This window comes from Bombina bombina, chromosome 6 (assembly GCF_027579735.1).
Source record: "Bombina bombina isolate aBomBom1 chromosome 6, aBomBom1.pri, whole genome shotgun sequence".
Classification (NCBI taxonomy): domain Eukaryota; kingdom Metazoa; phylum Chordata; class Amphibia; order Anura; family Bombinatoridae; genus Bombina; species Bombina bombina.
Window position 1 is genome coordinate 835,241,268 of NC_069504.1, and position 26,580 is coordinate 835,267,847.

General features: G+C 37.2%; 1 protein-coding gene across 4 annotated transcripts in view; it reads right to left on the bottom strand.

Moving 5' to 3' along the window:
- The window catches only part of GFPT1 (glutamine--fructose-6-phosphate transaminase 1), a 93,013-nt gene extending 69,324 nt beyond the window's left edge, over positions 1–23,689 (bottom strand). For 3 of the 4 annotated variants that reach the window (XM_053718210.1, XM_053718207.1, XM_053718206.1), the window contains exons 1-3: positions 22,061–22,194; positions 14,501–14,608; positions 4,335–4,442 (exon numbers count right to left, since the gene is read on the bottom strand). In XM_053718210.1, coding sequence (XP_053574185.1) covers positions 4,335–4,442; positions 14,501–14,608; positions 22,061–22,115 — 271 coding nt within the window. In that variant the 5' untranslated portion in view covers positions 22,116–22,194. Of the gene's footprint in view, positions 1–4,334; positions 4,443–14,500; positions 14,609–22,060; positions 22,195–23,557 lie in introns of those variants that run through there. The other variant, XM_053718209.1, reaches the window with a different exon arrangement.
- Positions 23,690–26,580: the final 2,891 nt, after the last annotated feature.

Consider the following 26,580-nt stretch of genomic DNA (forward strand, 5'->3'; position numbering starts at 1 on the left):
CTTTTTTCCATCAGGATCTCAAATCCTTAAATTTGAAGGTATGGAGATTGAACGCTTGATTCTTAGTCAAAGAGGTTTCTCTGACTCTGTGATTAATACTATGTTACAGGCTCGTAAATCTGTATCTAGGAAGATATATTATCGAGTCTGGAAGACTTACATTTCTTGGTGTCTTTCTCATCATTTTTCCTGGCATTCTTTTAGAATTCCGAGAATTTTACAGTTTCTTCAGGATGGTTTGGATAAAGGTTTGTCTGCAAGTTCCTTGAAAGGACAAATCTCTGCTCTTTGTTCTTTTTCACAGAAAGATTGCTAATCTTCCTGATATTCATTGTTTTGTACAAGCTTTGGTTCGTATAAAACCTGTTATTAAGTCAATTTCTCCTCCTTGGAGTTTGAATTTGGTTCTGGGGGTTCTTCAAGCTCCTCCGTTTGAACCTATGCATTCGCTGGATATTAAATTACTTTCTTGGAAAGTTTTGTTTCTTTTGGCCATCTCTTCTGCTAGAAGAGTTTCTGAATTATCTGCTCTTTCTTGTGAGTCTCCTTTTCTGATTTTTCATCAGGATAAGGCGGTGTTGCGAACTTCTTTTGAATTTTTACCTAAAGTTGTGAATTCTAACAACATTAGTAGAGAAATTGTGGTTCCTTCATTGTGTCCTAATCCTAAGGAGAGATCATTGCATTCTTTGGATGTAGTTAGAGCTTTCAAATATTATGTTGAAGCTATTAAGAATTTCCGAAAGACTTCTAGTCTATTTGTTATCTTTTCCGGTTCTAGGAAAGGTCAGAAGGCCTCTGCCATTTCTTTGGAATCTTGGTTGAAATCTTTAATTCATCATGCTTATGTCGAGTCGGGTAAAACTCCGCCTCAAAGGATTACAGCTCATTCTACAAGGTCAGTTTCTACTTCCTGGGCGTTTAGGAATGAAGCTTCTGTTGATCAAATTTTCAAAGCAGCAACTTGATCTTCTTTGCATACTTTTACTAAATTCTACCATTTTGATGTGTTTTCTTCTTCTGAAGCAGTTTTTGGTAGAAAAGTACTTCAGGCAGCTGTTTCAGTTTGATTCTTCTGCTTATAATTTCATTTTTTTTCATTATAAGATTTAAACTTTATTTTGGGTGTGGATTATTTTCAGCGGAATTGGCTGTCTTTATTTTATCCCTCCCTCTCTAGTGACTCTTGCGTGGAAGAGCCACATCTTGGGTAGTCATTATCCCATACGTCACTAGCTCATGGACTCTTGCTAATTACATGAAAGAAAACAATTTATGTAAGAACTTACCTGATAAATTAATTTCTTTCATATTAGCAAGAGTCCATGAGGCCCACCCTTTTTGTGGTGGTTATGATTTTTTTGTATAAAGCACAATTATTCCAATTCCTTATTTTTTTATGCTTTCGCACTTTTGTCTTATCACCCCACTTCTTGGCTATGCGTTAAACTGATTTCTGGGTGTGGTGAGGAGTGTATTTATAGGCATTTTGAGGTTTGGGAAACTTTGCCCCTCCTGGTAGGAATGTATATCCCATACGTCACTAGCTCATGGACTCTTGCTAATATGAAAGAAATGAATTTATCCGGTAAGTTCTTACATAAATTATGTTTTTAAGATGGCTTTGTGTATCCACAATAAAGTTGTTCTTTGTTTCACCCGAATACTGGTTCTGTCTAGTTATTTGGGTGGGCTCCGCTATAATCACTTTGCTCCGCTACATAGCGGCATGTTCCAGGTATAGGAAGGACCCCACGTACGGAGCTACCCAGTTAGGGTAGCTGGTGTCCGTCACAGCATAGTACAATTTTAAATAAATTAGATTCACGATTTGAGATTTATACCACTTCTTGCCACTGTGTTACCCACCAGGTTAATCAGGAACCAGTATTAAGATAGTGAATAAATCACACCCCTACATGATAATCAAAAATTCTCCATATTGAAGAGAAATTACAGAGCAGACTTCACATGAGCTGAACTCACTGGATTTAAACAGTGGAGGAACCTGGAAGTCAGAGATGAGAGCTGCCTCCCACAGAAAGTAAACAGGCTTTCTGGGACAAAAAAAAATAAAAAATAAAACAAGGGATCACAAATTAATTAACTGAAATTATTTAACTGCAATTTAACTGGCTTTTGCCTATAGTTTAGTGTACATTGCTTGTTATATGTCAGTTAAATAAGTGTACTGTAAATTTTGAGCAAACAACCTACATACAGCTGGCGAGATAAATTGGAGAGGACTGCATGTGCAACATGCTTAGAGCATATGAGTTGTGAGAGAGATTCAGACAGACCCGTGCAATCCCCCCTTTCCCTCCCACTTAAAGGGCAATATAATCTGTAAAAAAAAAAAAAATAATAATAATATACACATATATAAAAAAGTAGGAGACTAATCACAAAATTTTCTCTTATGATTCAGATAGAAATTTGCATGCTCTTATTTACTTAAAGGAACACTGAAAGTAAATTTTTTTCCTTTTGGGATTCAGATAGAGCATGCAATTTTAAGCAACTTTCTAATTTACTCCTATTACCAATTTTTTTGGTATGTTTATTTGAAAAGAAAGAATGTAAATTTAGATGCCGGCCCATTTTTGGTGAACAACCTGGGTTGTCCTTGCTGATTGGACAGCACCAATAGACAAGTGTTGTCCATGGTTCTGAACCAAAAATGTGCTCTCTCCGATTAGATGCCTTCTTTTTCAAATAAAGATAGCAAGAGAACGAAGAATAGAAGTAAATTAGAAAGTTGCTTAAAATTGCATGCTCTATCTGAATCACGAAAGAAAAAAAAATTGGGTTCAGTGTCCCTTTAATTGCTTTTCATTCTCTTGCTATCTTTATTTAAAAATCAGGACTGTAAAGCTTAGGAGCCGGCCCATTTTAAACTACGCACCCTGGATAGTGCTCGTTTATTGGTAGCTACATCTAGCGACCAGTAAGCAAGTGTAACAGGTTCTGAACCAAAAATGGGCCGGCTCCTAAGCTTTACATTCCTGCTTTTTAAATAAAGATAGCAAGAGAACAAAGAAAAAAAAAATAGGAGTAAATTAGAAAGTTGCATTTAAAAAAAAAAAAAAAAAATTCCATGCTCTGAATCATGAAAGAAAAAAAAAAAAAATGGGATTAGTATCCCGTTAAGTTTCACAGAACTTTGAAAGTATAATCAGCATTTGTAAAACCACAATCCTTAATACACTGCTGTATACAGAATTTAAATGCATTAAAATACACAATAGAAAGAACCCGGAAATGTAATAAAAACTTTGTGAACATTTTTTCTGCAGGTCATTTTGAATTTTTTTTTTTTTAAATTAGGCATTTCCACTAAAGTAGCAAGCTCAATTGCAATGTGTTGATTAAATGAAGAATATAGCCATTTTTAAACATGTTTATTATAGATTGCAGCTGTTGAAAATTGCATATAAAAATAAAATGTGTGTTAACTTTAAAGATGTTGAGTAAATTTGTTTCCTTTGTTCTTGATCTAACATCACATAAGGTAAAAATGTATTAATAAATGTACATTGCTCACAAAATGTTATATTTAGGAGTCACAGCTATGCAGACCAGGAAAGGCTAGGGGCGGGGTTGAAAAAAAAAAAAAAAAAAAAAAAAAAACCCTGAGAGACTATCTTCGCAACACTGCTATGTATTTGCCCGTTCTCTTCAAACAGTACTTCACTCTGGCTCCACTGTGTTATGGAATATTCACAGTGCAACCAGCACAGAGCACTGTTTGAAGGGAAAAGCCTGATGTGGAACAACAAATGCACTAGTAATATAAAACTATAATCCACAAAGTGTAAATTTAACAACTGTCATGCAGTGCCATATTATACTGTACTTGTTCCTCCACAAAGAAATACATGGACCGCCCCTTAGAAAGGTTTAGCAAAATCTGCCTGTCTAGAACCTCATGAAGGATCTCACAGTGCTGGAGGATCATTTTAGATCATCTCATATGAGCAGAGAGCTTTAGATCAGTGGGCCCAAAACATTTACACGGTTTAGTTTCTAACACAGAACAGTCATTTTACTTAATAACTATTAAATGCACTAAACCTTTATTTCACAAAATGCATCTGGACAATCAAGGGGCTAAATCAATGCAGCAGTGACTTAGCCCCATGATTGTCTTTAACAACCTGGGGCTGGATTGACCATATTGCACAATGCCTCTATTAGAAGAGTGCAAAAGGATTTGAAACAAAGAGAAGGAGTTAAGGCACACTTAACCTGATTGCCATAGTCACAGCAGCCAGAAGCGACACATGACTGAAGGTCACACATTAATAAGTTAGTGGATGTATATAATTACATACTGTTTATTTCTTCATCCAGGGCCTTCACCTTTCCTTTTGTCTTGATGAGCTGGATTTTTTCACAGTGGTTTTCGCTGTTTTTCTCATTTCCTCCATCGATTCCAACCCCTATAAAAGAATAAGGCAGAAAACCGTTTACAAGCAATGAACAGAAACCCTCATAGAAGTGATTATGTCAGCAAAGCAGCATAACACCTAAGTTGAAAACATTCACATTACCGATTGTAATATCATTGCTCAACTGAAGCGTGAGAATAATATCTCAAATCTGCAGGTATAGTTATCAAAATGAGATGCAGATAAACAATGATTATAGTATTTAAATAAAAATTGTGAATATAGACCAATGACGCTATTAAAAAAAATCAAAAAAAAAAAAAAAAAAAATCCTGTAAACAAAAAGCACTGAGGAAGTTCACTTTAGTTCCAAAAAAAAAAAAAAAAAAAACAACCCACACACAAGACGGTAGAATAGCTGAACACAAAGTCTCACTCAGGTGCTGGAACCTGCTGTGCCAATGAGAAGCACCATATACATATAGCTACCCATCACTGGCCAGGTTCTGTTCAGAATCAGTGGAGGAGCACATTAACATCTGTATCCTAATTGGCCACAACAAGTACAACTAGTTAAAACATACTCAGACTTTTCAAGAAATTTCTCTGAAATTTAGCAAAACACTACATTCAAAAGGGCAGATCTTTTAAATGAAGTGCTCTAAGGGACATTACCTAAAGTTTAACATTATGTGTAGTAAAGAAGCTTTGCAATATACTTTGTTCCCTTTTCCTGTAATTTTGGTTAATCTAAGAAATAATGTTTTCAAAGATGCAAATAATGGTATAAGTATATCGATATTGGCAAACTTGTGTTCATATAGTGTTAATCGCTAAGCATTATGTTAAAGGCTTACACCCGAGTCTATACCTATTTAAGGTGGAGATAGACCCCATGATGGTAACTATGACTACGGGTAACACCTGAAACGCGTCAGTGATGTCATCGGGCCGAGGTTGTAGCCTTCAATACTTTTTAACAAGGCAGTAGCTGTTTGGTATGTCTATTTACTGGTGTGTTCAATGGTTTTAACTCATACAATAAAGATTTTCCTTTTATCATCGTTTTGGTGCCGGTCTGGGTTTTTCAAGGTGTGGAAGTGTGGCGTTAAGGATACCCACAGGGCACCATCGGAGTACATATAAAAGGAGATCAATGATTAAGGTATTGTTTGCATATTAAAAGTCCGGATGCATGATCTGCAGAGTTCGGAGAGCTGAATCAGCGGCGAGAAAGTTGACTCCCACGCCTGCAGAGGGATGACAGAGGGGACTGACTGTATCCAATAGTAAGTCAAACTAACTTGCTTTATATAAAGGCTGCTTTGGATGAGGAGATAGAGAGATACACACACACTAAAGTCACAATGACTATTTAAGATTGATACGCTATTGTTATAGCCTCTTAAATTGAATTATGGTCCATATTGCCCGGATCCATACTCAGACTTTTCAAGAAATTTCTCTGAAATTTAGCAAAACACTGCATTCAAAAGGGCAGATCTTTTAAATGAAGTGCTCTAAGGGACATTACCTAAAGTTTAAAATTATGTGTAGTAAAGAAGCTTTGCAATATACTTTTTTTCCCTTTTCCTGTAATTTGCCTCTGAAGACTGTTTGCTTTCTAATTAATTTAGCACAGCTATATAAAGTTAATTTATAAGTATTGTAATCGACCCCATACTGCCGCAATTTTTAGAACAGTCACAAATGTTTGAAAACAGTACTGCCATATAGTGTTCAATACACGTGCACTCTCCTGAGCCTATCTAGGTAGGTTATTCAACAAAGGATACCAATAGAATGAAGTAAATTTCAGATTAAAGGGCCACTAAATCCAAAATCTTTCTTTCATGATTCAGATAGAACATACAAATTTAAACAACATTACAATTTACCTCTATTATTTATTTTGCTTCATTTTTTAGATATCCTTAGTTGAAGAAAAAGCAATGCACACAATGAGCCAATCACACAAGGCTTCTATGTGCAGCAACCAATCAGCAGCTACTGAGCATATCTAGATATGCTCTTCAGCAAAGAATATCAAGAGAATAAAACAAATTAGATAATAGAAGTAAATTAGAAAGATGTTTAAAACTGCATTCTCTTTCTAAATCATGAAAGAAAAAATGTGGGTTTCATGTCCCTTTAAAAGGGTCATGGAAGATTGATTAATTTTTTTTAGTCATGTATACATGGTTACAGAGTTGATACAAATGTCAAGTTGCATAAGATAATTAAAGGGTCATTACTTTGTTAGACCATGTCATTTTAAGACTATTGACCCTGCAGTACTGTGCGTTTAACTCGTGCAAAGTAGAAGTATCGCTCATGTCCAATGTAGTTCCCAAGCAGAACCTGCCGCCGATCCAATCAGCAGCTTTAGTTGCACATCTGACTTGTGCGACTAGCACTGCTGATTGGATCAGCAGCGAGTTCCGTTCAGGATCAGCAGTGCCCTAATGGTCTCGAGTGGCAGTTTTGTTTTTAACCCCTTTGTGAGGTTAAACACACAATACATTGCATGTTCTAATGTTATAAGGAAAAACTAAAATCTTTGCTTACATGAAATTTCTTAATCCACGTCATTCCAATTTCTAGTAGGATAATCAACTCCTGGCCAGCAGGAGGAGGCAAAGAGCACCCAGCAAAGCTGTCAAAGGGCCATAATACCCAAATGTTGAAACACTTGAAAGTGATGCAGCATAGCTGTAAAAAGACTAGAAAATATCACCTGAACATCTCTATGTAAAAAAGAAAGATATTTTACCGCAAAAAATCCTCAGTAACCACCTCCCATTGTAAAGGATTTCTAAGCAGCATATTAGTGTGTCTGTCCCGGGACAACTGAAGGGATGAGCATCGTGAACTCTCATATTATTTCACCAATCAGGTAAATGAAGTTTACTATGAAATCTCATGAGTTAAGTCAAATCTCATGAGATCACAGTAAGAGTTCATGACCTCAGCACTGCTAATGCTGATTGGCTGCTGTTCATTTCTTCATTTTTTAATTTTTTTTTTACCTGCAGCTGGGAGCAGCTGAGTATAACTTTTTACACAGAACAAACTCTGCTGAGCTGAGGAGATTGTGAGGTAAAATATCTTCCTTTTTTACATAGAGATGCTCAGGTGATATTTTCCTGTCAGCTTTTTACAGTTATCCTGCATCAGTTTCAAGTGATTTAGCATATGAGTATTATGTCCCTTTAAGTGTAACTGCCTTACCCATAACACCCAGTCATTCAACCGGGGGAAGAAAAAAAAAAAAAAAGGAAGAGGGCGGGGTCGTTGACTCTCCATGTCCAGAAACAAAGAAATAGGTAAGGTAAGCATTGTGTTTCCTTTCCTATGACATGGAGAGTCCACAATGTTTTTCCAATTACTAGTTGGAACCAATACTCAAGCTAGAGGACACAAAATGAACAGGGAGGGAGAAAAAGGCAGGAGGACCTAAACAGAAGGCACCTCTCTCGCAAAAGAAACCTCAGCCGAGGCAAAAAGGTATCAAATTTGTAGAATTTGGAAAAAAGTATGCAAGGAGGACCAAGTTGCCGCCATGCAAATCTGTTCCACAGAAGCTTCATTTTTGAGAGCCCAGGAAGAGAAGATAGCCATAGTGGAATGAGCTGTGAGTCTCTCAGGAGGCTGCTGTCCAGCAATCTCATACGCCAAACGAATCAAACTTCTCAACCAGAAAGAACAGTGTGCAATGAGTCACAACAAGAGTCAGCAACAGGAAACTTCTTAAAAACAGGGGGGGGGGGGGAGAACGAACCCCTTTCTTATCCCATTCCTGAGCTATAATCTCAGACAGCTTCCTTGGAACAGGAAAAACTTCCTCAGAAGATGGAGAATCATAAACTCTATCCAGTTTAGAAGACGTAAATATCTTCTAGGAGATCCGTTTTTGTTCCTTTTGGCTGGTAGGAGACTCAGGCAAGCTGAGGTGAATCAGTCCATCTCTATGGATAAATGTTTATTTTGCTTAGAGCCTGAAGTTTGGCAGCACCCAAAGGTTCAGAGTTGTCTAAAGTAGCAAGGACCTCCTTCAATAGTAACCAGAGGTGTACCAGTTTAAATCTAAAATTTACTTCAGATTCTGAAGATTTTACTGCTAAAGTGTCAGAGTGAGAACTCACCTTCAGAAGCTACTGAAGTATTTTCCACATCAGACATCTGATCAATAATGGCTAATGCAGTTCTAGAGTCAGGAGCCTTAGTATCAGGAAAATGTTTAGATTTTCCCTTTCGCTTACCCAAGGAAGGAAAAGCTGATAAAGCCGCTGTTACTGCAGAGGAAAACGGAGCAGCAAAATCCCCAGGTAAATAAATACCCCCAGGTGGTTGAGAGGACACAACAGGCACAGTATGAGCAACAACTAAAGCTTGGGACGTTTAAGGAGAAAGCTGAGGCATGTCACGCACAGCAATATCCTGAGAGACAGTTGGCTCAGAAGGGAGTAATTTATCTTTAAATTTTAAAGTTTTATCTAAACAAGAGGAACAAAAAATTGTATTGGAAGAACATGAGGCTCTAAGCAAAATAAACATTTATCCATAGAGATGGACTGATTCACCTCAGCTTGCCTGAGTCTCCTACCAGCCAAAAGGAACAAAAACGGATCTCCTAGAAGATATTTACTTTCCTTTTAGACTATCCTAAAAGAAGATTACTTGGCACAAAATGTAACAGTCTAAAAAACGGCTTCCACGTTTCATGTCTAACAGTTTTAGAAGTATCGTGTAATGATCCAGAGCCTGACAGGCTGAGAAATAAAAACTCCCATTATATAATAAAAATAAATTAGGTTATAAATAAGCCCTCATTATGGTCTCTTTCCTTTAGCCTGTCCTACCGTTATGTGCCATACTTTAAAAAAAATAAAGTGTCACCAATATGAATCCTTCACTATAAAAAGGATTATTAAGTCCCAAAATGGATCAGTAAAAAGAGGCTTAACCTCGTAAGTGCTGCAGCCCTCCTGTACCTAGAAAGGCAAAGGCACTTACCTTAGATCATATTGCATTCAAGATGCTGATTCTCAAAGTGTGGCAGGCACTACGCTCCCTGCCATGGACCTGTAGGAAAAAGAAACAGAGTAACCAACTCTGACTTTCCACAAAGGGGTAACAAAATGTTAAAAGTAAAGACTTCCTCGCCAACTTTTAACGGCTAAAAGCCACCACTACTCTTACTCAAGAGATTGACATGGACACAGCTAGACCCCAATCCTTGCTTGCAGGGAAAAGTACCCATAAAAGGATTAACTCCTCAGACACCAACTTTGCACAAACTCCATTGACAGAGGCAAAGAGAATGACTGGGGGTTATGGGTAAGGCAGTTACACTTAACAGCTTCCCTGGGGTGCTCTTTGCCTCCTCCTGCTGGCCAGGAGTTGACTATCCCACTAGTAATTGGAATGACATTGTGGATTCTCCATGTCATAGGAAAGGAAAAAAATAAAAAAAAAAATGAATGACTAAGGGGTGTTTACCCCAAAACATTGTGTTTTTTGGTTCTCATTTCATGTAACCAATAAAAATGGATATTTATTTTTTATTGGAGACTACTCGTATTTCCTTTTTGGATATGTCGTGGGCTTAGCAGTTGCTCACTGTAGTTCTCCATATAGAACTGTGCTGGTTTCTCATTGAAATTTGACTCTGATTAGAGCATGTCATTTGTTGACTATAATGGACCTTTAAAATTAAATTTGCCATTCCCTTCATTATGGAAAGTCATATCACGGTAGAATGAGCAGGTGGACATATGCTACGTCTATGTAGAAACAGTTCTGTGGGAATACACAAGAAAGAAGGGCGCCTCCTAGTGTAAAAGTTTACACAGTATACAATCAAACAAGAATGTAAAACAGGTACTCACAATGGAAGCAGCACCCACTTGTGCTTAGTGACACCTACTGGGATCTCTGTGTCCAAGCTCACTGCTCCTTGGATCCTGCACACCTTCGTTTTGGGCATTTCCCCAAGGTAAAAAAGCAAAACCTATTTTCTTAAAGGGACACTGAACCCAAATGTTCTCTCATGATTCAGATGGAGCATTCAATTTTAATCAACCTGGATCATCCTTGCTGATTGGACAGCACCAAACAACAAGTGCTGTCCAAGGTATGAACGGCTCCTTAGATGCCTTTTTCAAATAAAGATAGCAAGAGAACAAGGAAACATTAATAGGAGTAAAATTAGAAAGTTGCATGCGCTATCTGAATCATGAAAAAAAAAGAAAAAAAAAAAAATTGGGTTTAGAATCCCTTTAAGTTTCCTCAATTTACTTTTACCAAAAATGTACCTATTTCTTGAAAGTTAGCTTGAGCACTATGGGCTTGATTTATCAAAGGCTTCGCCCATCTACGGCTGCAGGTACTCACAAGAGAACCTGCAGTCAGTATTTATCTTCAGACCGCTGCTTCCTACACTCTTCTCTACCTCTTAGGTGGAGAATTCCAATCTCCTCATGCGTGATCGGCTGTGAACGGGCAGGGGGCTGCATTGCACACGAGCGCTATTTTGCAATGTTAAATTCCGCCAGGGGAATTTAGTCCATCCCTGTCTGCCGTAGCTTGATAAATCGAGCCCTATATGGAAGCTCTGCTTGTATCTATGTTTTAACAGTGGTATACATTGTTGCAAACAGCTGCCATAAACAGTAGTGCTCATGAACCTACTTCAGTATGCTCTCATGGAAAATTAAAAGTTTCCAACAAAGGATAACAGAAATAAATACATTTAATAAGAGAAATCTGTTTTTAAATGGATATGCTCTATTTGAATCATGAAGGTTTCATTTTTTCCACTTCCTTGTCCCTTTATTATTCATAACAGCTTTGGTGCAAATTACAACTTACTAATATTATATTTCTTCTACTAGATACGACGAGTCCACGGATTCATCCTTACTTGTGGGATATTATGCTCCTGCTAACAGGAAGTGGCAAAGAGCACTACAGCAGAGCTTTCTATATAGTTCCTCCCTTGACTCCACCCCCAGTCATTCTCTTTGCCTATATTAAGTAATAGGAAGAGGTAAAGTGAAAGAGGTGATAAAATGATAGTTTTTATTTTCTTCAAGCAAGACTATTTTAAATGGTACCGGTGAGTGTTATTTTTCCACAGGCAGCAGATGGAAGATTTCTGCCTGGAGGTTGATGATCTTAACAGTGGTTACTAAGATCCAAAGGAGTTTCCACAGAATGGCTGAGGAGTACTTGAGAAGCTTCAGTGTGGGGAACTGTTTTCATGCTACAAGCATTGAGGTAGGTTCAGTCATTTTTTCTGAATAGACTGTGGTATTTCAGAACCTGCTGACATAGTTCCCATGAGGGAAGGGGTAAGCAGTAATCCTACAGGCAATGAAGGGATGCTACTGGGACCTGTTATATTATGGGCTATAAATGAAAGACACTGGTTGCATAATGTTTGTGTGGAAACGATTTATTTGCAGGGGCAATAACGTTTTTCTCTGAACTAACGTTTGTGTGTTTGATGGTTCTGGAGGGTTTCACATGGCTGACAATATTGTACTGGGTATATGAAAACCCACATGGCTAGTTCCTATAACGCTTTACAGCGTTTTTTTCACTAGGCTGAGACATCGTGGATGATGGGCGGGGCCTAATTTCACACCTTAGATGCGCAGTTGTATTTCACATAAAGGCAGCAAGCTCCGGTGGGCCTCAACTTCAGAGATAGCCTTATCGAAGCGAGTAATTCTCAGACCCCAGAGGGCAAGTAGGTGCCACAGCAGAGCTGTGGCGAGGTGCAGGGGGTTGCTAGTTTATTTTCCATAACGTTTTTTGGGTAACGTTTTTGATAATAGAGGGTGTTGGAAGGTCCGTTCCAACACCCAAATCTAAATTCTCTGCAGCTGACTGCCTGGAGATTGAACGCTTGATTTTATCTAAGCGGGGATTCTCCGAGTCGGTTATGGATACCTTGATTCAGGCTCGGAAGCCTGTCACTAGGAAAATTTACCATAAGATATGGCGTAAATATCTTTATTGGTGCGAATCCAAGGGCTACTCATGGAGTAGGGTTAGGATTCTGTCCTTTCTCAAAGAAGGATTGGAGAAGGGATTATCAGCTAGTTGCTTAAAGGGACAAATTTCTGCTTTGTCAATTTTACTACACAAGCGTCTGGCGGATGTCCCAGACGTTCAGTCTTTTTGTCAGGCTTTAGTCAGAATCAAGCCTGTGTTTAAACCTGTTGCTCCGCCATTGAGTTTGAATTTAGTTCTAAATGTTCTTCAAGGGGTTCCTTTTGAACCCATGCATTCCATAGATATTAAGCTTTTATCTTGGAAAGTTCTGTTTTTAGTTGCTATCTCTTCTGCTCGAAGAGTTTGAGCTTTCTGCATTACAATGTGACTCGCCTTATCTTATATTCCATTCTGATAAGGTGGTTTTGCGCACTAAACCTGGATTCCTTCCTAAGGAAGTTCCAAATAAGAATATTAATCAGGAAAGTATTGTTCCTTCTCTATGTCCTAATCCTTCATCTAAGAAGGAGCGTCTGTTACATAATCTGGACGTGGTTCGTGCCTTGAAGTTTTACTTACAAGCGACCAAGGATTTCCGTCAAACATCTTCTCTATTTGTTGTTTATTCTGGAAAGCGTGGGGGTCAAAAAGCTACGGCTACCTCTTTCTTTTTGGCTGAAAAACATCATCCGTTTGGCATACGAGACTGCTGGACAGCAGCCTCCTGATAAGATTACAGCTAATTCTACTAGAGCGGTGGCTTCCACATGGGCTTTTAAAAACGATGCTTCTGTTGAACAGATTTGTAAGGCTGCGACTTGGTCCTCCCTTCATACCTTTTCCAAATTTGATACTTTTGCTTCTTCTGAGGCCATTTTTGGGAGAAAAGTTCTTCAAGCAGTGGTGCCTTCTGTTTAGGTATCTGTCTTGTCCCTCCCGTTCATCCGTGTCCTGTAGCTTTGGTATTGTATCCCACAAGTAAGGATGAATCCGTGGACTTGTCATATCTAGTAGAAGAAAAGGAAATTTATGCTTATCTGATAAATTGATTTCTTCTACAATATGACGAGTCCACGGCCCTCCCTGTCATATTAGACAGATTAGATTTTTGTTTTCAAAACTTCAGTCACCTCTGCACCTTTTTAGTTTCTCCTTTTTCTTCCTATACATTCTGTCGAATGACTGGGGAGTAGAGTGAAGGGAGGAGCTATATAGACAGCTCTGCTGTGGTGCTCTTTGCCACTTCCTGTTAGCAGGAGGATAATATCCCACAAGTAAGTATGACTCAGTGGACTCGTCGTATCATAGAAGAAATCAATTTATCAGGTAATCATACATTTCTTTTTTTGCAGTCAACCCACAATAAACAATGTCCTAAATGTCATTATGTATTCCCCAGCATAGCATCTTTATAAATTGAGAAACCCAGGTAATATGTAGATACTCAAAGAACACAATGTAAAAGAAACACAAAGTGAGTTAAAGGGCCATGATACCCAAATGTTGAAACACTTGAAAGTGATGCAGCATAGCTGTAAAAAGCCGACTAGAAAATATCATCTGAACATCTCTATGTAAGAAGATATATTTTACCTCAAAAATGCCTCAGTAGTCACATCCCATTGTAAAGGACTTCTAAGCTTGAAATCAGTATGTCTGTCCCAGGACAGCTTATGGATTGAGTTTACGTGCACTTATCTTATTTCTCTATTCAGTTTAAAGAAGTTTACTATGAAATCTCATGATATCACAGTAAAAGAGTTCATGACCTCAGCACTGTTGATGCCGATTGGCTGCTGTTCATTTATTAATTTTTTTTTTTTTATTTTTTTTTTTATTTTTTTTACACAGAACTTACTCTGGTGAGCTGAGGAAATTGTGAGGAAAATACCTTTTTATACATAGATGCTCAGGTGATATTTTCAACTTTTTACAGTTATACTGCATCAGTTTCAAGTGATTTAGCGCATATGAGTATTATGTCCCTTTAGGTAGTGTGTGAAAGGTGGTACTGCACAATTTAAAGTCTTGTATTGTTTAATGGATTAATAGATCATAACTGTCTGAACAAAATGTATTCATGACAAAGCATACTTGCGACTCACCGGCAGAGTCATAGCCTCTATACTCTAATCTCTGGAGACCCTTGATAAGTCTCTCCAAGATCTCTCGCCTTGTACGTGGAACGTGGTAGTTCAGATATGCAAAGATTCCTAAAGAAAAATAAATAAAGTCAGTAAATATTAATGTAGGTTGCACTAAACATTTGCTAAAGACATACATAGATAAAAACCGAGTACTCCAATGCAAACATTACATTTGTTAAATTTCTTTCCTTATTGACCGTACATAAAAATGTGTTAAACGCATAGTAATAGCCTCACATTGCGAGTGAATGGCGAGTTGTGCAAATGTTGGCTCTGATTGGCTGAATCAGTGGTTTCCTGCATTAGAATGTCAAGAATAGAATTACTTGGGAATGTGCACCATAAGTTTAAAACAGGCATGGGCTGTACATTAAAAGCATGGTTTATGAACATTATTGCACGCAAGTATATTTAGACACCAACTGAATGTCTATGCACATTCCGTATATGATTAGTGCACCCTTATACTTAACATTTATAGTCTATGTATGCTTTTGAGATAGAACTGTGCCATACTTTAATACCTAAAATTATATCTAACTTTGCCAGTTTAAAATGTGTCCCTTTTAAATGTTTACTAAATGCTCTATTCATAGACGCAACTGAATCTTACATGTAGGAATCTCAGAAAACAGAACTCTTTTTGATATGGAAGGAGGGAGTTTTATCAACCCACAATGACCCAATTCAAGACTACCTAAATACATTAAAACTGTTTTAGTATTTCCAAGGCTAAATCTTCAGTTTGTATTCACGTTACTGCATAACGTAGTGTTAGAGGAAGATGAATAGAGAAAAATAAAAATGTTCAATCCTAAAAGAATAGTTTAAAAACTTACTACATTTATTATTTTATTTAAGACTAAAAAGGGCCCTGAAGTTTTACAGAAAAATAAAGACAAATTGTTAATCATGTTTTGTCGTTTCATTCAATTATTGGATATGGGAGTAAATTTAAAATCTCAGGTTGCTTGTATTGGCTATATGTATGTATTGGGTACTTGTAAAGCGCGGCTAATCCCCCGTAAGGGTCTCAAGGCGCTGCTCATTTTATCAACCTCGGAAGGAGAAAGGCTGAGTGGACCTTGCAACCCTCAGCCACAGTGCATTAGCATGCTGAGCTATCTGTCTGGCTGGCTGATCCCTGTAATGCAATCCCTGCTCTGTAGCAGGCCGTAACTATGATTAACCCCTTTCCCTGGATAAACACTAGGCATGTGAATTTGGATCCTTTGTTAGGATCCAAACGCGGAAAGCGGGTCGTACATGGCATTCGGCTCTTTTCGGAGCAAGATTTATTCTTGTGAAAGTTCAAACTAAGATCTGAATTTGCACCCATTTACTTTTTTGCACTTCCCCTTTAAAGTGACAGTAAAGTCAGAAGACATTCATGATTCAGACAGAGCATACAATGTTATACAACTTTCCAATTTACTTCTATTTAATTTGCTTCCTTCTCTTGTTATTCTTTGCTGAAAGGTTTATCTAGGAAAGATCAGGAGCATCAAATAACCTAGGTTCTAGCTGCTGATATACATAGTCATTGGCTCACCCATGTGAGCAGTTACAAACCAGTAGTGCATTGCTACTGCTTCAACAAATGATACCAGGAGAATGAAGAAAATGTGATAATAGCAGTAAACTGGAAAGTTGTTTAAAACTGCATGTTCTACCTAAATCAAGAAACATTTTGAGTTTCATGTCCCTTTAAGAAACCATTGATTCACTACTTTTTACATTACCAAATAGAAAATGTATTTTGGACCAATCAGTAACTAAATACAGAGGTTTCAAATCTTAACTCAATATAAAGAATAATTTTAATGTTTGCTATACTGGTAACAGGACCTCAGTACCATAAAACAATGATGAATAATTAATCACTGAATTGGGTGCAGCGGGGGGGGGGGGGGGAGAATGGGTGTAAATCACATGACAGAGACTAAATGTGATGAGGAAGGAATTTCTTAGAGAAACAAGTTAAGCAAGAATATTATCCTGAGGTCAAACTACAGGTGTGCCAGACGATTTCCATCTACAAGATTGAATAAAAACGCCCCATATTAAATATTATAGCCAAATTGCACAGTGTCAAAATTATGGATTGTCCAATGCGCCCTACAAAGTCCAAAAATGCTGCAAATTTCCAAATGCAACTATTGATTGATTCTGGGTAAAGATATGCAAATTAGCTTCAAAATGCTTTACCTTTTTGCTTCCAGTAACCATTTTATTTACCCCACACACACAATTACATGTACTAATTTGTTACACCATATCACCTTTCCATTACTGACCATAGAACTCTTTGTTTAAAGGGACACTGAACCCAAATTTTTTCGTTCATGAATCAGAGCACTAAGAAAATTGATATCTTTATTTAAAAAGCAGGAATGATGCATAGGAGCCGGACCATTTTCGGTTGAGAACCTGGGTTATGCTTGCTGACTGGTGGGTAGATGTAAGCTTCCAATAAGCAAGCGCTATCCATGGTGCTGAACCTAAAATGGGCTGGCTGCTAAGATTTACATTCCTGCTTTTAAAATAAAAGATAGCAAGAGAACGAAGACAAATTGATAATAGGAGTAAATGAGAAAGTTGCTTACAATTTTATGCTCTGAATCATGAAAGAAAAAATATATGGGTTCGGTGTCCCTTTAACTTCCACTAATTTGTTAAACACACAGGTAAAATCCATCAGAATTTAGCCATTGAGCCAATAAAGAGCGGCAGTAACAAGACCTGCCAACCACAGGCTATTTTTTACTTGGGAGCTGCAATGCTTGTGGTTCCCATCGTAGGACTTCATCTGTGTCTTAAACCACTAAGTGGCAGTTAGAGAAATTGGAGCATTTAAGATTTGCTTCTTGGGGGGTTGATTTATTAACTGTCGAGCGGACATGATTCGCTATTCCGCTCGACATTGCTAAATGCGACAGCATACGCTGTCCATATGTAACATTGCACAAGCATTTCTGGTGAAATGCTTGTGTAATGTAGCCCCCTGCTCACTGGTGCCAATCAGCTGCTAGCAGGGGCTGTCAATCATCCCAATCGGTTTGACAGGAGTTCAACCGGCCACAAGTTAAGGAGCAGTGGTCTTAAGACTGCTGCTACTTAACTTCCGATGGGCCTTCCGAAACAGCATCCGCTGCTTAATAAATGGAGCCCTAAATGTCTGGTGCTGATGTTGCTAGGCCGTTGACCACGTCTAGCGATTGCTTTACATCAGTGTTTCACAATTTCAGTCCTCAAGGAACTTAAAACAGGTCAGATTTAAATGATTTCCCTATCTGAACACAGGTGAAAGTTATAAAGACTGGAGCTACTGAATTCCCTAAAAAGGGAAATATTTCAAATCTGGCCTCTTAAAGGGATAGTAAAAATTCTCTTTTATAATTCAGATAGAACGTACAATTTTAAACAACTTTCCAATTTAATTCTATTATAAAACTTTCTTCATTCTCTTGTTATCCATTGCTGAAGGGACAGCATTGCACTACTGACAGGAAGCTGAAAATATCTATTTAGCCAATCACAAGAGACAAATGTGTGCAGGCACCAATTAGCAGCAGCTCCCACTAGTGTATGATATGTGCGTATTCATGTATTAACAAGGGATATTAAGAGAACGAAGCACATTTGAAAATAGACGTGAATTTAAAAAAAAAGTGTATTAAAATTACATGCTCTATATGAATCATGCAAGTTTAAAGGGACACTGAACCCAAAAAAAATTTTCTTTTGTGATTCATATAGAGCTTGAAATTTTAAGCAACTTTCTAATTTACTCCTATTATCAAATTTTCTTCATTCTCTTGGTATCTTTATTTGAAATGCAAGAATGTAAGTTTAGATGCCGGCCGATTTTGCTGAACAACCTGGGTTCCTGCCAATTAGTGGATAAATTCATCCGCCAATAAAAAAGTGCTGTCCACAGACTGACCCAAAAAAAAAAAAAAAAGCTTAGATGCCTTTTCAAATAAAGATAGCAAGAGCGAAGAAAAATAGGAGTAAATTAGAAAGTTGGCTTAAAATTGCATGCTTTATCTGAATCATGAAAGAAGAAGAAAATTTGGGTTCAGCATCCCTTTAATTTTCACTTTCCTATCCCTTTAAGTTCAAGAACTGGAATTCAGAATCACTATTTTATATCTAGTTGTCATATAGACATAAATTAGTAATCTTGTGATGTGTATTTTACTTTTGTCTGCTTTTGCTGTAAAATACCCAAGAAAATGATGCAAGTTCTCCTCCCTCCAGAGAAATAGATCTTCCCATCAGACTTTACATTGGGTGTATCCTATAAATTGTTTACAAAGCATTATATGCCGACAAGCACATGTATATATATTTACATAACAAATTTGACTTACTGTCCTTTTAAGGAGGGACATAAATTTACTACTACCATACATGAAAAAAGGTTAACATGTTTATGTAGAAGCTGTTTAAAATAAAATGGAACTAAATGTTTGTGTACAATCAATACCTAGGTATTTATTGCTCACTGGCTAATAGGAAAATGCCTAAAGTGTGTTTATTCAGCAAAGAACCATAAAAAACACTAATACATTTTGACAAAAAAAAAAAAAAGTTGTGGCACTATACAAATAAATTATGAGAATATGTAATTAAAAAGACAATATGTTATATAGTGTGCTATTTATAATATACTTCCTCAAAGGTCTGTGGCATAAATATTCATATATACTACGTGCATTAAAGGGACATGAAACCCAAAAAAATTTGGTTCATGATTTAGACAGAACACACAAATGTAAACAACTTTACAATGTACATCTTCTTTTATCTAACTTGCTTCGTTCCCTTTGTATACAGGTGGCCCTTGTTTTACAACGGTTCCAATTTACACAGTTTCAGAATAACAACTTTTTTTTCCCAGTCATGTGACTGCTATTGAAAAGCATCGAGAAGCAGTGCATTTATTAAAATAGCCATTAGGTGGAGCTGTCCGCTTGTGTTGCAGCAAAGCCAAGCAAGCTGGAATTTAACCAGACCTGAGCTATTGAGCAGATTTCAAAGGAACAAGATCTTCCTGTCTATAAAATCAGTCCAAATTGAAATTCATAGAAAGAACTGTTTGCAGAAAAATGTAAGTGAAGTCTGTGTCATGTGATTATTTTGTTAGTTTTATAATGCCGTTTAGCATTTAAAGGGATACTAAACCCAATTTTTTTATTTCATGATTCAGATAGAGCATGAGATTTTAAGCACCTTTCTAATTTACTCCTATTATCAATTTTTCTTTGTTCTCATGCCATCTTGATTTGAAAAAAGCAGTACTGCAAGCTTTAGAGCCAGACCATTTTTTGTTCAGCACATGGGTAGCACTTGATGATTTGTGGCTAAATGTAGCAAACCAATCAGCAGCTCTACCAAGGTGCTGAACTAAAAAATGGGCCGGCTCCTAACCTTTTGTTACTGCTTTTTCAAATCAAGATAACATGAGAACAAAGAAAAATTGATAATAGGAGTAAATTAGAAAGTTGCTTAAAATTGCATGCTCTATCTGAATCATGAAAGAAAAAATGAGGGGTTAGAATCCCTTTAAAGTCTTCATTTCAAAGCTTTAAAAAATAATGTATTAGGTGTTACTTATGACAATTTTGAGAGGGGCCTGGAACCCAACTCCCTCACTTCCCATTGACTTACATTATAAACTGAGTTTCAATTTACAATGGTTTTGATTTACAACCATTCCTTCTGGAACCTAACCCCGGCGTAAACTGAGGGCTACCTGTACTTTGTTTAAAAGCATATCTAGATAGGCTCGGAAGCTGAGAGCTAGCTACTGATTGGTGGCGGCACATATATGCCTCTTGTGATTGGCTTACCAATGTGTTCAGCTAGTACCCAGTAATGCATTGCTGCTTCTTCAAAAAAGGATTCTAAGAATGAAGCAAAATTGATAATAGAAGTACATTGAAAAGTTGTTTACATATGTATGCTCTGAATCATGAAAGAAAATATTTGTGTTTAATGTCCCTTTAAGACAAAAAAAGCCTTAATAAGTTTCAGCCATTTGAACACATGTCTAAATGCCATCTATCCTCTAAAATAGTATTTCTTAACCGCGGTCCTCAAGTACCACCAACAGTCCCATTTTCATTATAGCTGAACTAGAGCACAGGTGAAAATCAGCAACACCATGGTTACTAACCTGTTCTCCCATCAGCTGATTATTTCATCTATAATGAAAACCTGGCCTGTTTGGGGTACTTGAGGACCACTTTAGAGAAACATATATATATATAAATAGACAGTGGCAACAGCACTATGTTTAAAAATATACTTCTTTATTAGAACATTATTCATGAATAAGGGTCCAAGAGGCTTGAAACGTCGCTATGTTTTTATCCTGATGTTGTTCTAATAAAGAAGTATATTTTTAAACATAGTGCTGTTGCGCGCGTGTGTATATATATACACACATATATATATATATATATACACATATATATACACATATATATACACATACACACATACACACATACACACACATACACACACATACACACACATACACACACATACACACACATACACACACACACACACATACACACACATACACACATACACACACATACACACATACATATGTGTGATTTAAAATTTAATTTTTTTATCTGAATCATAACTGACAAAAAATTGAGTTTCATGTCCCTTTAAGTTGACACTGACAGATGTATTAGTACAACCAGGAAGTGAATTTGTAAATATTTAAAGTTAGGGAAATTATGATTTGTAAAGCTTCATGAGTGTCTCCAATATGTCACAGCTGTAAAATTCTGTAGAGGGTTGATAAGTTAGCTCTTGAAGGACCTACCATATAAACACATATCAGCTTATGAATGTCACTTCAGTTGTAAAAGGTTATATTCATCTGCAACATATTTGATCTGGATTTTTAAACACACACTAGAGATACATATGATAGAGAGTGATATAGCTCTGTTGAATCCATTGACTTGGCAATCTTTATAAAAAAAAAAATAGAAGCAAAACGGTCCATTAGAGAAGCAAATTAAAGTCAAAATAGTTATGAATGTACTAGATTGCAACACTGTTTATACATCAAACATTGCATATGTAGCCTGCATATTCAGTGTGTATAGAGGTAAGAGATAGAAATTGAGAAAGCAATCAGTATTAATCTCAATTTGTGGTTCTAGTGAAACCAAAATATCAAAAGTAGCCTTCATCTGATCTGAGAAATGGAAGGCATTATATATTTGTGAAGGGTTTGTCAAACAGAGGAAGATCTATGTGAATCAGGATGTAAAGTAGGTGGAAGCCAAACAAAATGCACTCATTTGCATATCAGGGTTTTCAGTACTTTAATAGTGTATGTGTGACAGTGCAAGAGAATCCAGGAACAGCATCATAACCCAGTGGTGCCTTTAACAAGTAAAAAGAACATTGATTTATTAGTCTACATTCCAGATCCTGTTCAAGAAGAAGCTAGACCAGATAATCCTGATTACTTACCAGTGAAGTACATCCATATACCTCTAGGCACATTGGACAGCGAGTGTGTATCCATGACTGATTCTGCAGTTACCTTTAGGAAAGCTAATGTTCAAACAACTCTACCTTTGGCAACCAGCGCAACTTGTTTTTCGCTGTAGCGCACACTGAAAGTTTATTATAAACAAAAAATAAAGCCTCAATCTGATTGGCAGATGGGAGGATATGATGTAATTGAAGAAACAACTGTGGGGCTAAGTTATAAGTACCAAGACTAGCAAAAGGAGAGATACACACACCATAGTCTAAATACCTCTATGGTCAGTGAGGGAAAAAAAAAATCACTAGTCCATTTAATATAAAAGGACAAAAGATATAAATATACACATACATATTGAATGTTTAGCCAGCGTATTCTCCAGAGAACAAGTACAGAGTTATCAGAACCAATCCTTGAAAATAATAGTACCCTGAACCATTCCAATATTTTATGTGAGTTTATAGGCCATTTATATTGTCACCATATAGGGTGCATTCCCCTTTGCCACGTAACTTTTTGTTTTAGTATCCTGCTAGATGGGATAGTAATTTTTACTCTCAAAATCACTTCCATGTATTACTATAGGATTTACACAATGTATATAAATAATGTCCCAGCATAGCTTCTGCTCTTGCATTCTTGACGTATTGTTGATATATAGATAAGCAATAAGAGAGAAAAATTAGAACATTAAGGGGTGCTAGGGGAAATCATATGTAGCCCAATTAGATGGTAGTGATAAACTGAAAGGTAGCAAAGACTTTCATGATAAAGGCTGATTTCATGGTTAACCATTTGTCACTAATTAAATTTGGAGACCAGAAATTACAAAATTGTGTTTTTCTTGCAAAAGAAATGTATATGTATCACAAGCCTGAAATAATTCACTATAAGCACCAATCCCAGGGACTAAGAACCTACTCAAAAAAAAATTATAAAGATAAAAAAAAAAAAAAAAAAAATTTGTCTCTGAAATGTGTGCATCTCTCATTCTGCTGGAGATCTCAGGATAGCCTTATCCATATCCCATGGATGTGTGCACTCCCTTACACTACCTGTCACCTCAAATGATAGTTTATTCCAATTGTAATTAACCTTTTCAGGCGCAAGTGAAAATGAACAGTGGACACCTAGTGACTCAAATTTCAAATAGTTGACAGTCACACACAAAAAAAAGCTGCCACTGACTTATATGAGTGAAGACATAATTGTTACCCGTGTATTGCTGAATAAGGGGCCCCAGAACTGACTTCACCTACTCAATAAAAGCTTTACCACCACTGAATGAATAAAGGGGGAAATCTCTGCTAGCACTCAGTAACTTAATCACTATAAAAGATGACTGGGGTCTAATACAGGAGCTGACACGCATTGGACACCAGAACTCGCTCATTGGGGTTCGGGAGCGTATGGGGAGAAACGGCATAAATAGCAAATACAATGAGACCCCCATGAACCGAATCGAGACTATTACTCACCACACATGTTGCCTGTATAGTCCGGTACTGTCTGACTGTGTTTCCCAGACCCGCCTCACTGACAAGACATAGGTACCAAACCGGGTCCTGACGTCACTTTCACCTCCTCTTATGACCCATTGGACATTTTTTTAACGTCAGCCCCGTCGCCCTCTCTCATAGGGCGCTCCCCTATAGTAACCACGCCCCTCACACACCGTGTCATTTCACTGAATGGCTAGAGAGCGAGCAGGCGGGACATTCTGTTGGCAGCAGTGACGTGGCCGGATCCACCTGGGAAGCGGTGACTCCGCAGAGGGGGTGTGACCATAAGACGGAGTGGGTGGGACTATAAACGTCACAACTAGGGTTTTAAATTAACCCTTTCAAACCTGCAGCCCATTATCATTAAACTTACTTCTGTTGCAAATGTGTAGTCAAACCTGTCATTAAGACATTAAAATAGACCTAGGCAAAATGTACATACTGTCAGCATAAAATATGTTAGTAAAGCATTTTATATTCTGAAGATTGTTAAATTCACTAATTTGTACAGTATTATGAAAACCCATCATACTTGGTTAATTATGTACGTGATCGAAATTCCAATTTAAAGGGACACTGAACCCAAATTTTTTCCTTCGTGATTCAGATAGAGCATGTAATATTAAGCAACTTTCTAATTTACTCCTATTTTCAGTTTTTCTTCGTTCTCTTGCTTTCTTTATTTGAAAAAGAAGGCATCTAAGCTATTTTTTGGGTTTAGAACCATGGAAAGCACTTGTTTATTGGTGGATGAATTTATCCACCAATCAGCAAGAACAACCCAGGTTGTTCACCAAAAATGGGCCGTCATCTAAACTTACATTCTTGCATTTCAAATAATGATACCAAGAGAATGAAGACAATTTGATAATAGGAGTAAATTAGAAAGTTGCTTAAAATTGCATGCTCTATCTGAATCCCAAAAGAAAAAAATTGGGTTCAGTGTCCCTTTAACTTTCAACAGTTTTTAGAATCATATTTATTATAGTCTAAAATACTATTTATTCAGCACATAAACATCTGTACAAAAGTAAATAGTTGGAAATATCCTATTTGATCTTCATTAAATAAAAGGTGAAGCCATCATTTGAACAGACACTTAAGTCAAGAATATGTGCAACAAAATAATGTGGAGGTTTATTTGCTCACATAAATGCCTAAAAATGTTATTAAATACATACCAGCTTTAAATTAAATTTCTGGTGATTGATGACATTACACAGAGATACATAGCTGAGAGTAACTAACACACAAAGGCCTAGATTTGGAGTTTGGCGTTAGCTGTGAAAACCAGCGTTAGAGGCTCCTAACGCTGGTTTTAGGCTACCGCCGGTATTTGGAGTCAGTGATTAAAGGGTCTAACGCTCACTTTTCAGCCGCGACTTTTCCATACCGCAGATCCCCTTACGTCAATTGCGTATCCTATCTTTTCAATGGGATCTTTCTAACTCCGGTATTTAGAGTCGTTTCTGAAGTGAGCGTTAGAGCTCTAACGACAAAACTCCAGCCGCCGGAAAATAGCAGGAGTTAAGAGCTTTCTGGGCTAACGCCGGTTCATAAAGCTCTTAACTACTGTACCCTAAAGTACACTAACACCCATAAACTACCTATGTACCCCTAAACCGAGGTCCCCCCACATCGCCGCCACTCGATTTAAATTTTTTAACCCCTAATCTGCCGACCGCCACCTACGTTATACTTATGTACCCCTAATCTGCTGCCCCTAACCCCGCCGACCCCTGTATTACATTTATTAACCCCTAACCTGCCCCCCACAACGTCGCCGCCAGCTACTTACAATAATTAACCCCTAATCTTCCGACCGCAAAGCGCCGCCACCTACGTTATCCTTATGTACCCCTAATCTGCTTCCCCTAACACCGCCGACCCCTATATTATATTTATTAACCCCTAATCTGCCCCCCTCAACGTCGCCGACACCTGCCTACACTTATTAACCCCTAATCTGCCGAGCGGACCTGAGCGCTACTATAATAAAGTTATTAACCCCTAATCCGCCTCACTAACCCTATCATAAATAGTATTAACCCCTAATCTGCCCTCCCTAACATCGCCGACACCTACCTTCAATTATTAACCCCTAATCTGACGACCGGAGCTCACCGCTACTATAATAAATGGATTAACCCCTAAAGCTAAGTCTAACCCTAACACTAACACCCCCCTAACTTAAATATAATTTACATCTAACGAAATTAATTAACTCTTATTAAATAACTTATTCCTATTTAAAGCTAAATACTTACCTGTAAAATAAATCCTAATATAGCTACAATATAAATTATAATTATATTATAGCTATTTTAGGATTAATATTTATTTTACAGTCAACTTTGTAATTATTTTAACCAGGTACAATAGCTATTAAATAGTTAAGAACTATTTAATAGCTACCTAGTTAAAATAATAACAAATTTACCTGTAAAATAAATCCTAACCTAAGATATAATTAAACCTAACACTACCCTATCAATAAATTAATTAAATAAACTACCTACAATTACCTACAATTAACCTAACACTACACTATCAATAAATTAATTAAACACAATTCCTACAAATAAATACAATTAAATAAACTAGCTAAAGTACAAAAAATAAAAAAGAACTAAGTTACAAAAAATAAAAAAATATTTACAAACATCAGAAAATTATTACAACAATTTTAAACTAATTACACCTACTCTAAGCCCCCTAATAAAATAACAAAGACCCCCAAAATAAAAAAATTCCCTACCCTATTCTAAATTAAAAAAGTTAAAAGCTCTTTTACCTTACCAGCCCTGAACAGGGCCCTTTGCGGGGCATGCCCCAAGAATTTCAGCTCTTTTGCCTGTAAAAAAAACACATACAATACCCCGCCCCCAACATTACAACCCACCACCCACATACCCCTAATCTAACCCAAACCCCCCTTAAATAAACCTAACACTAAGCCCCTGAAGATCTTCCTACCTTGTCTTCACCATCCAGGTATC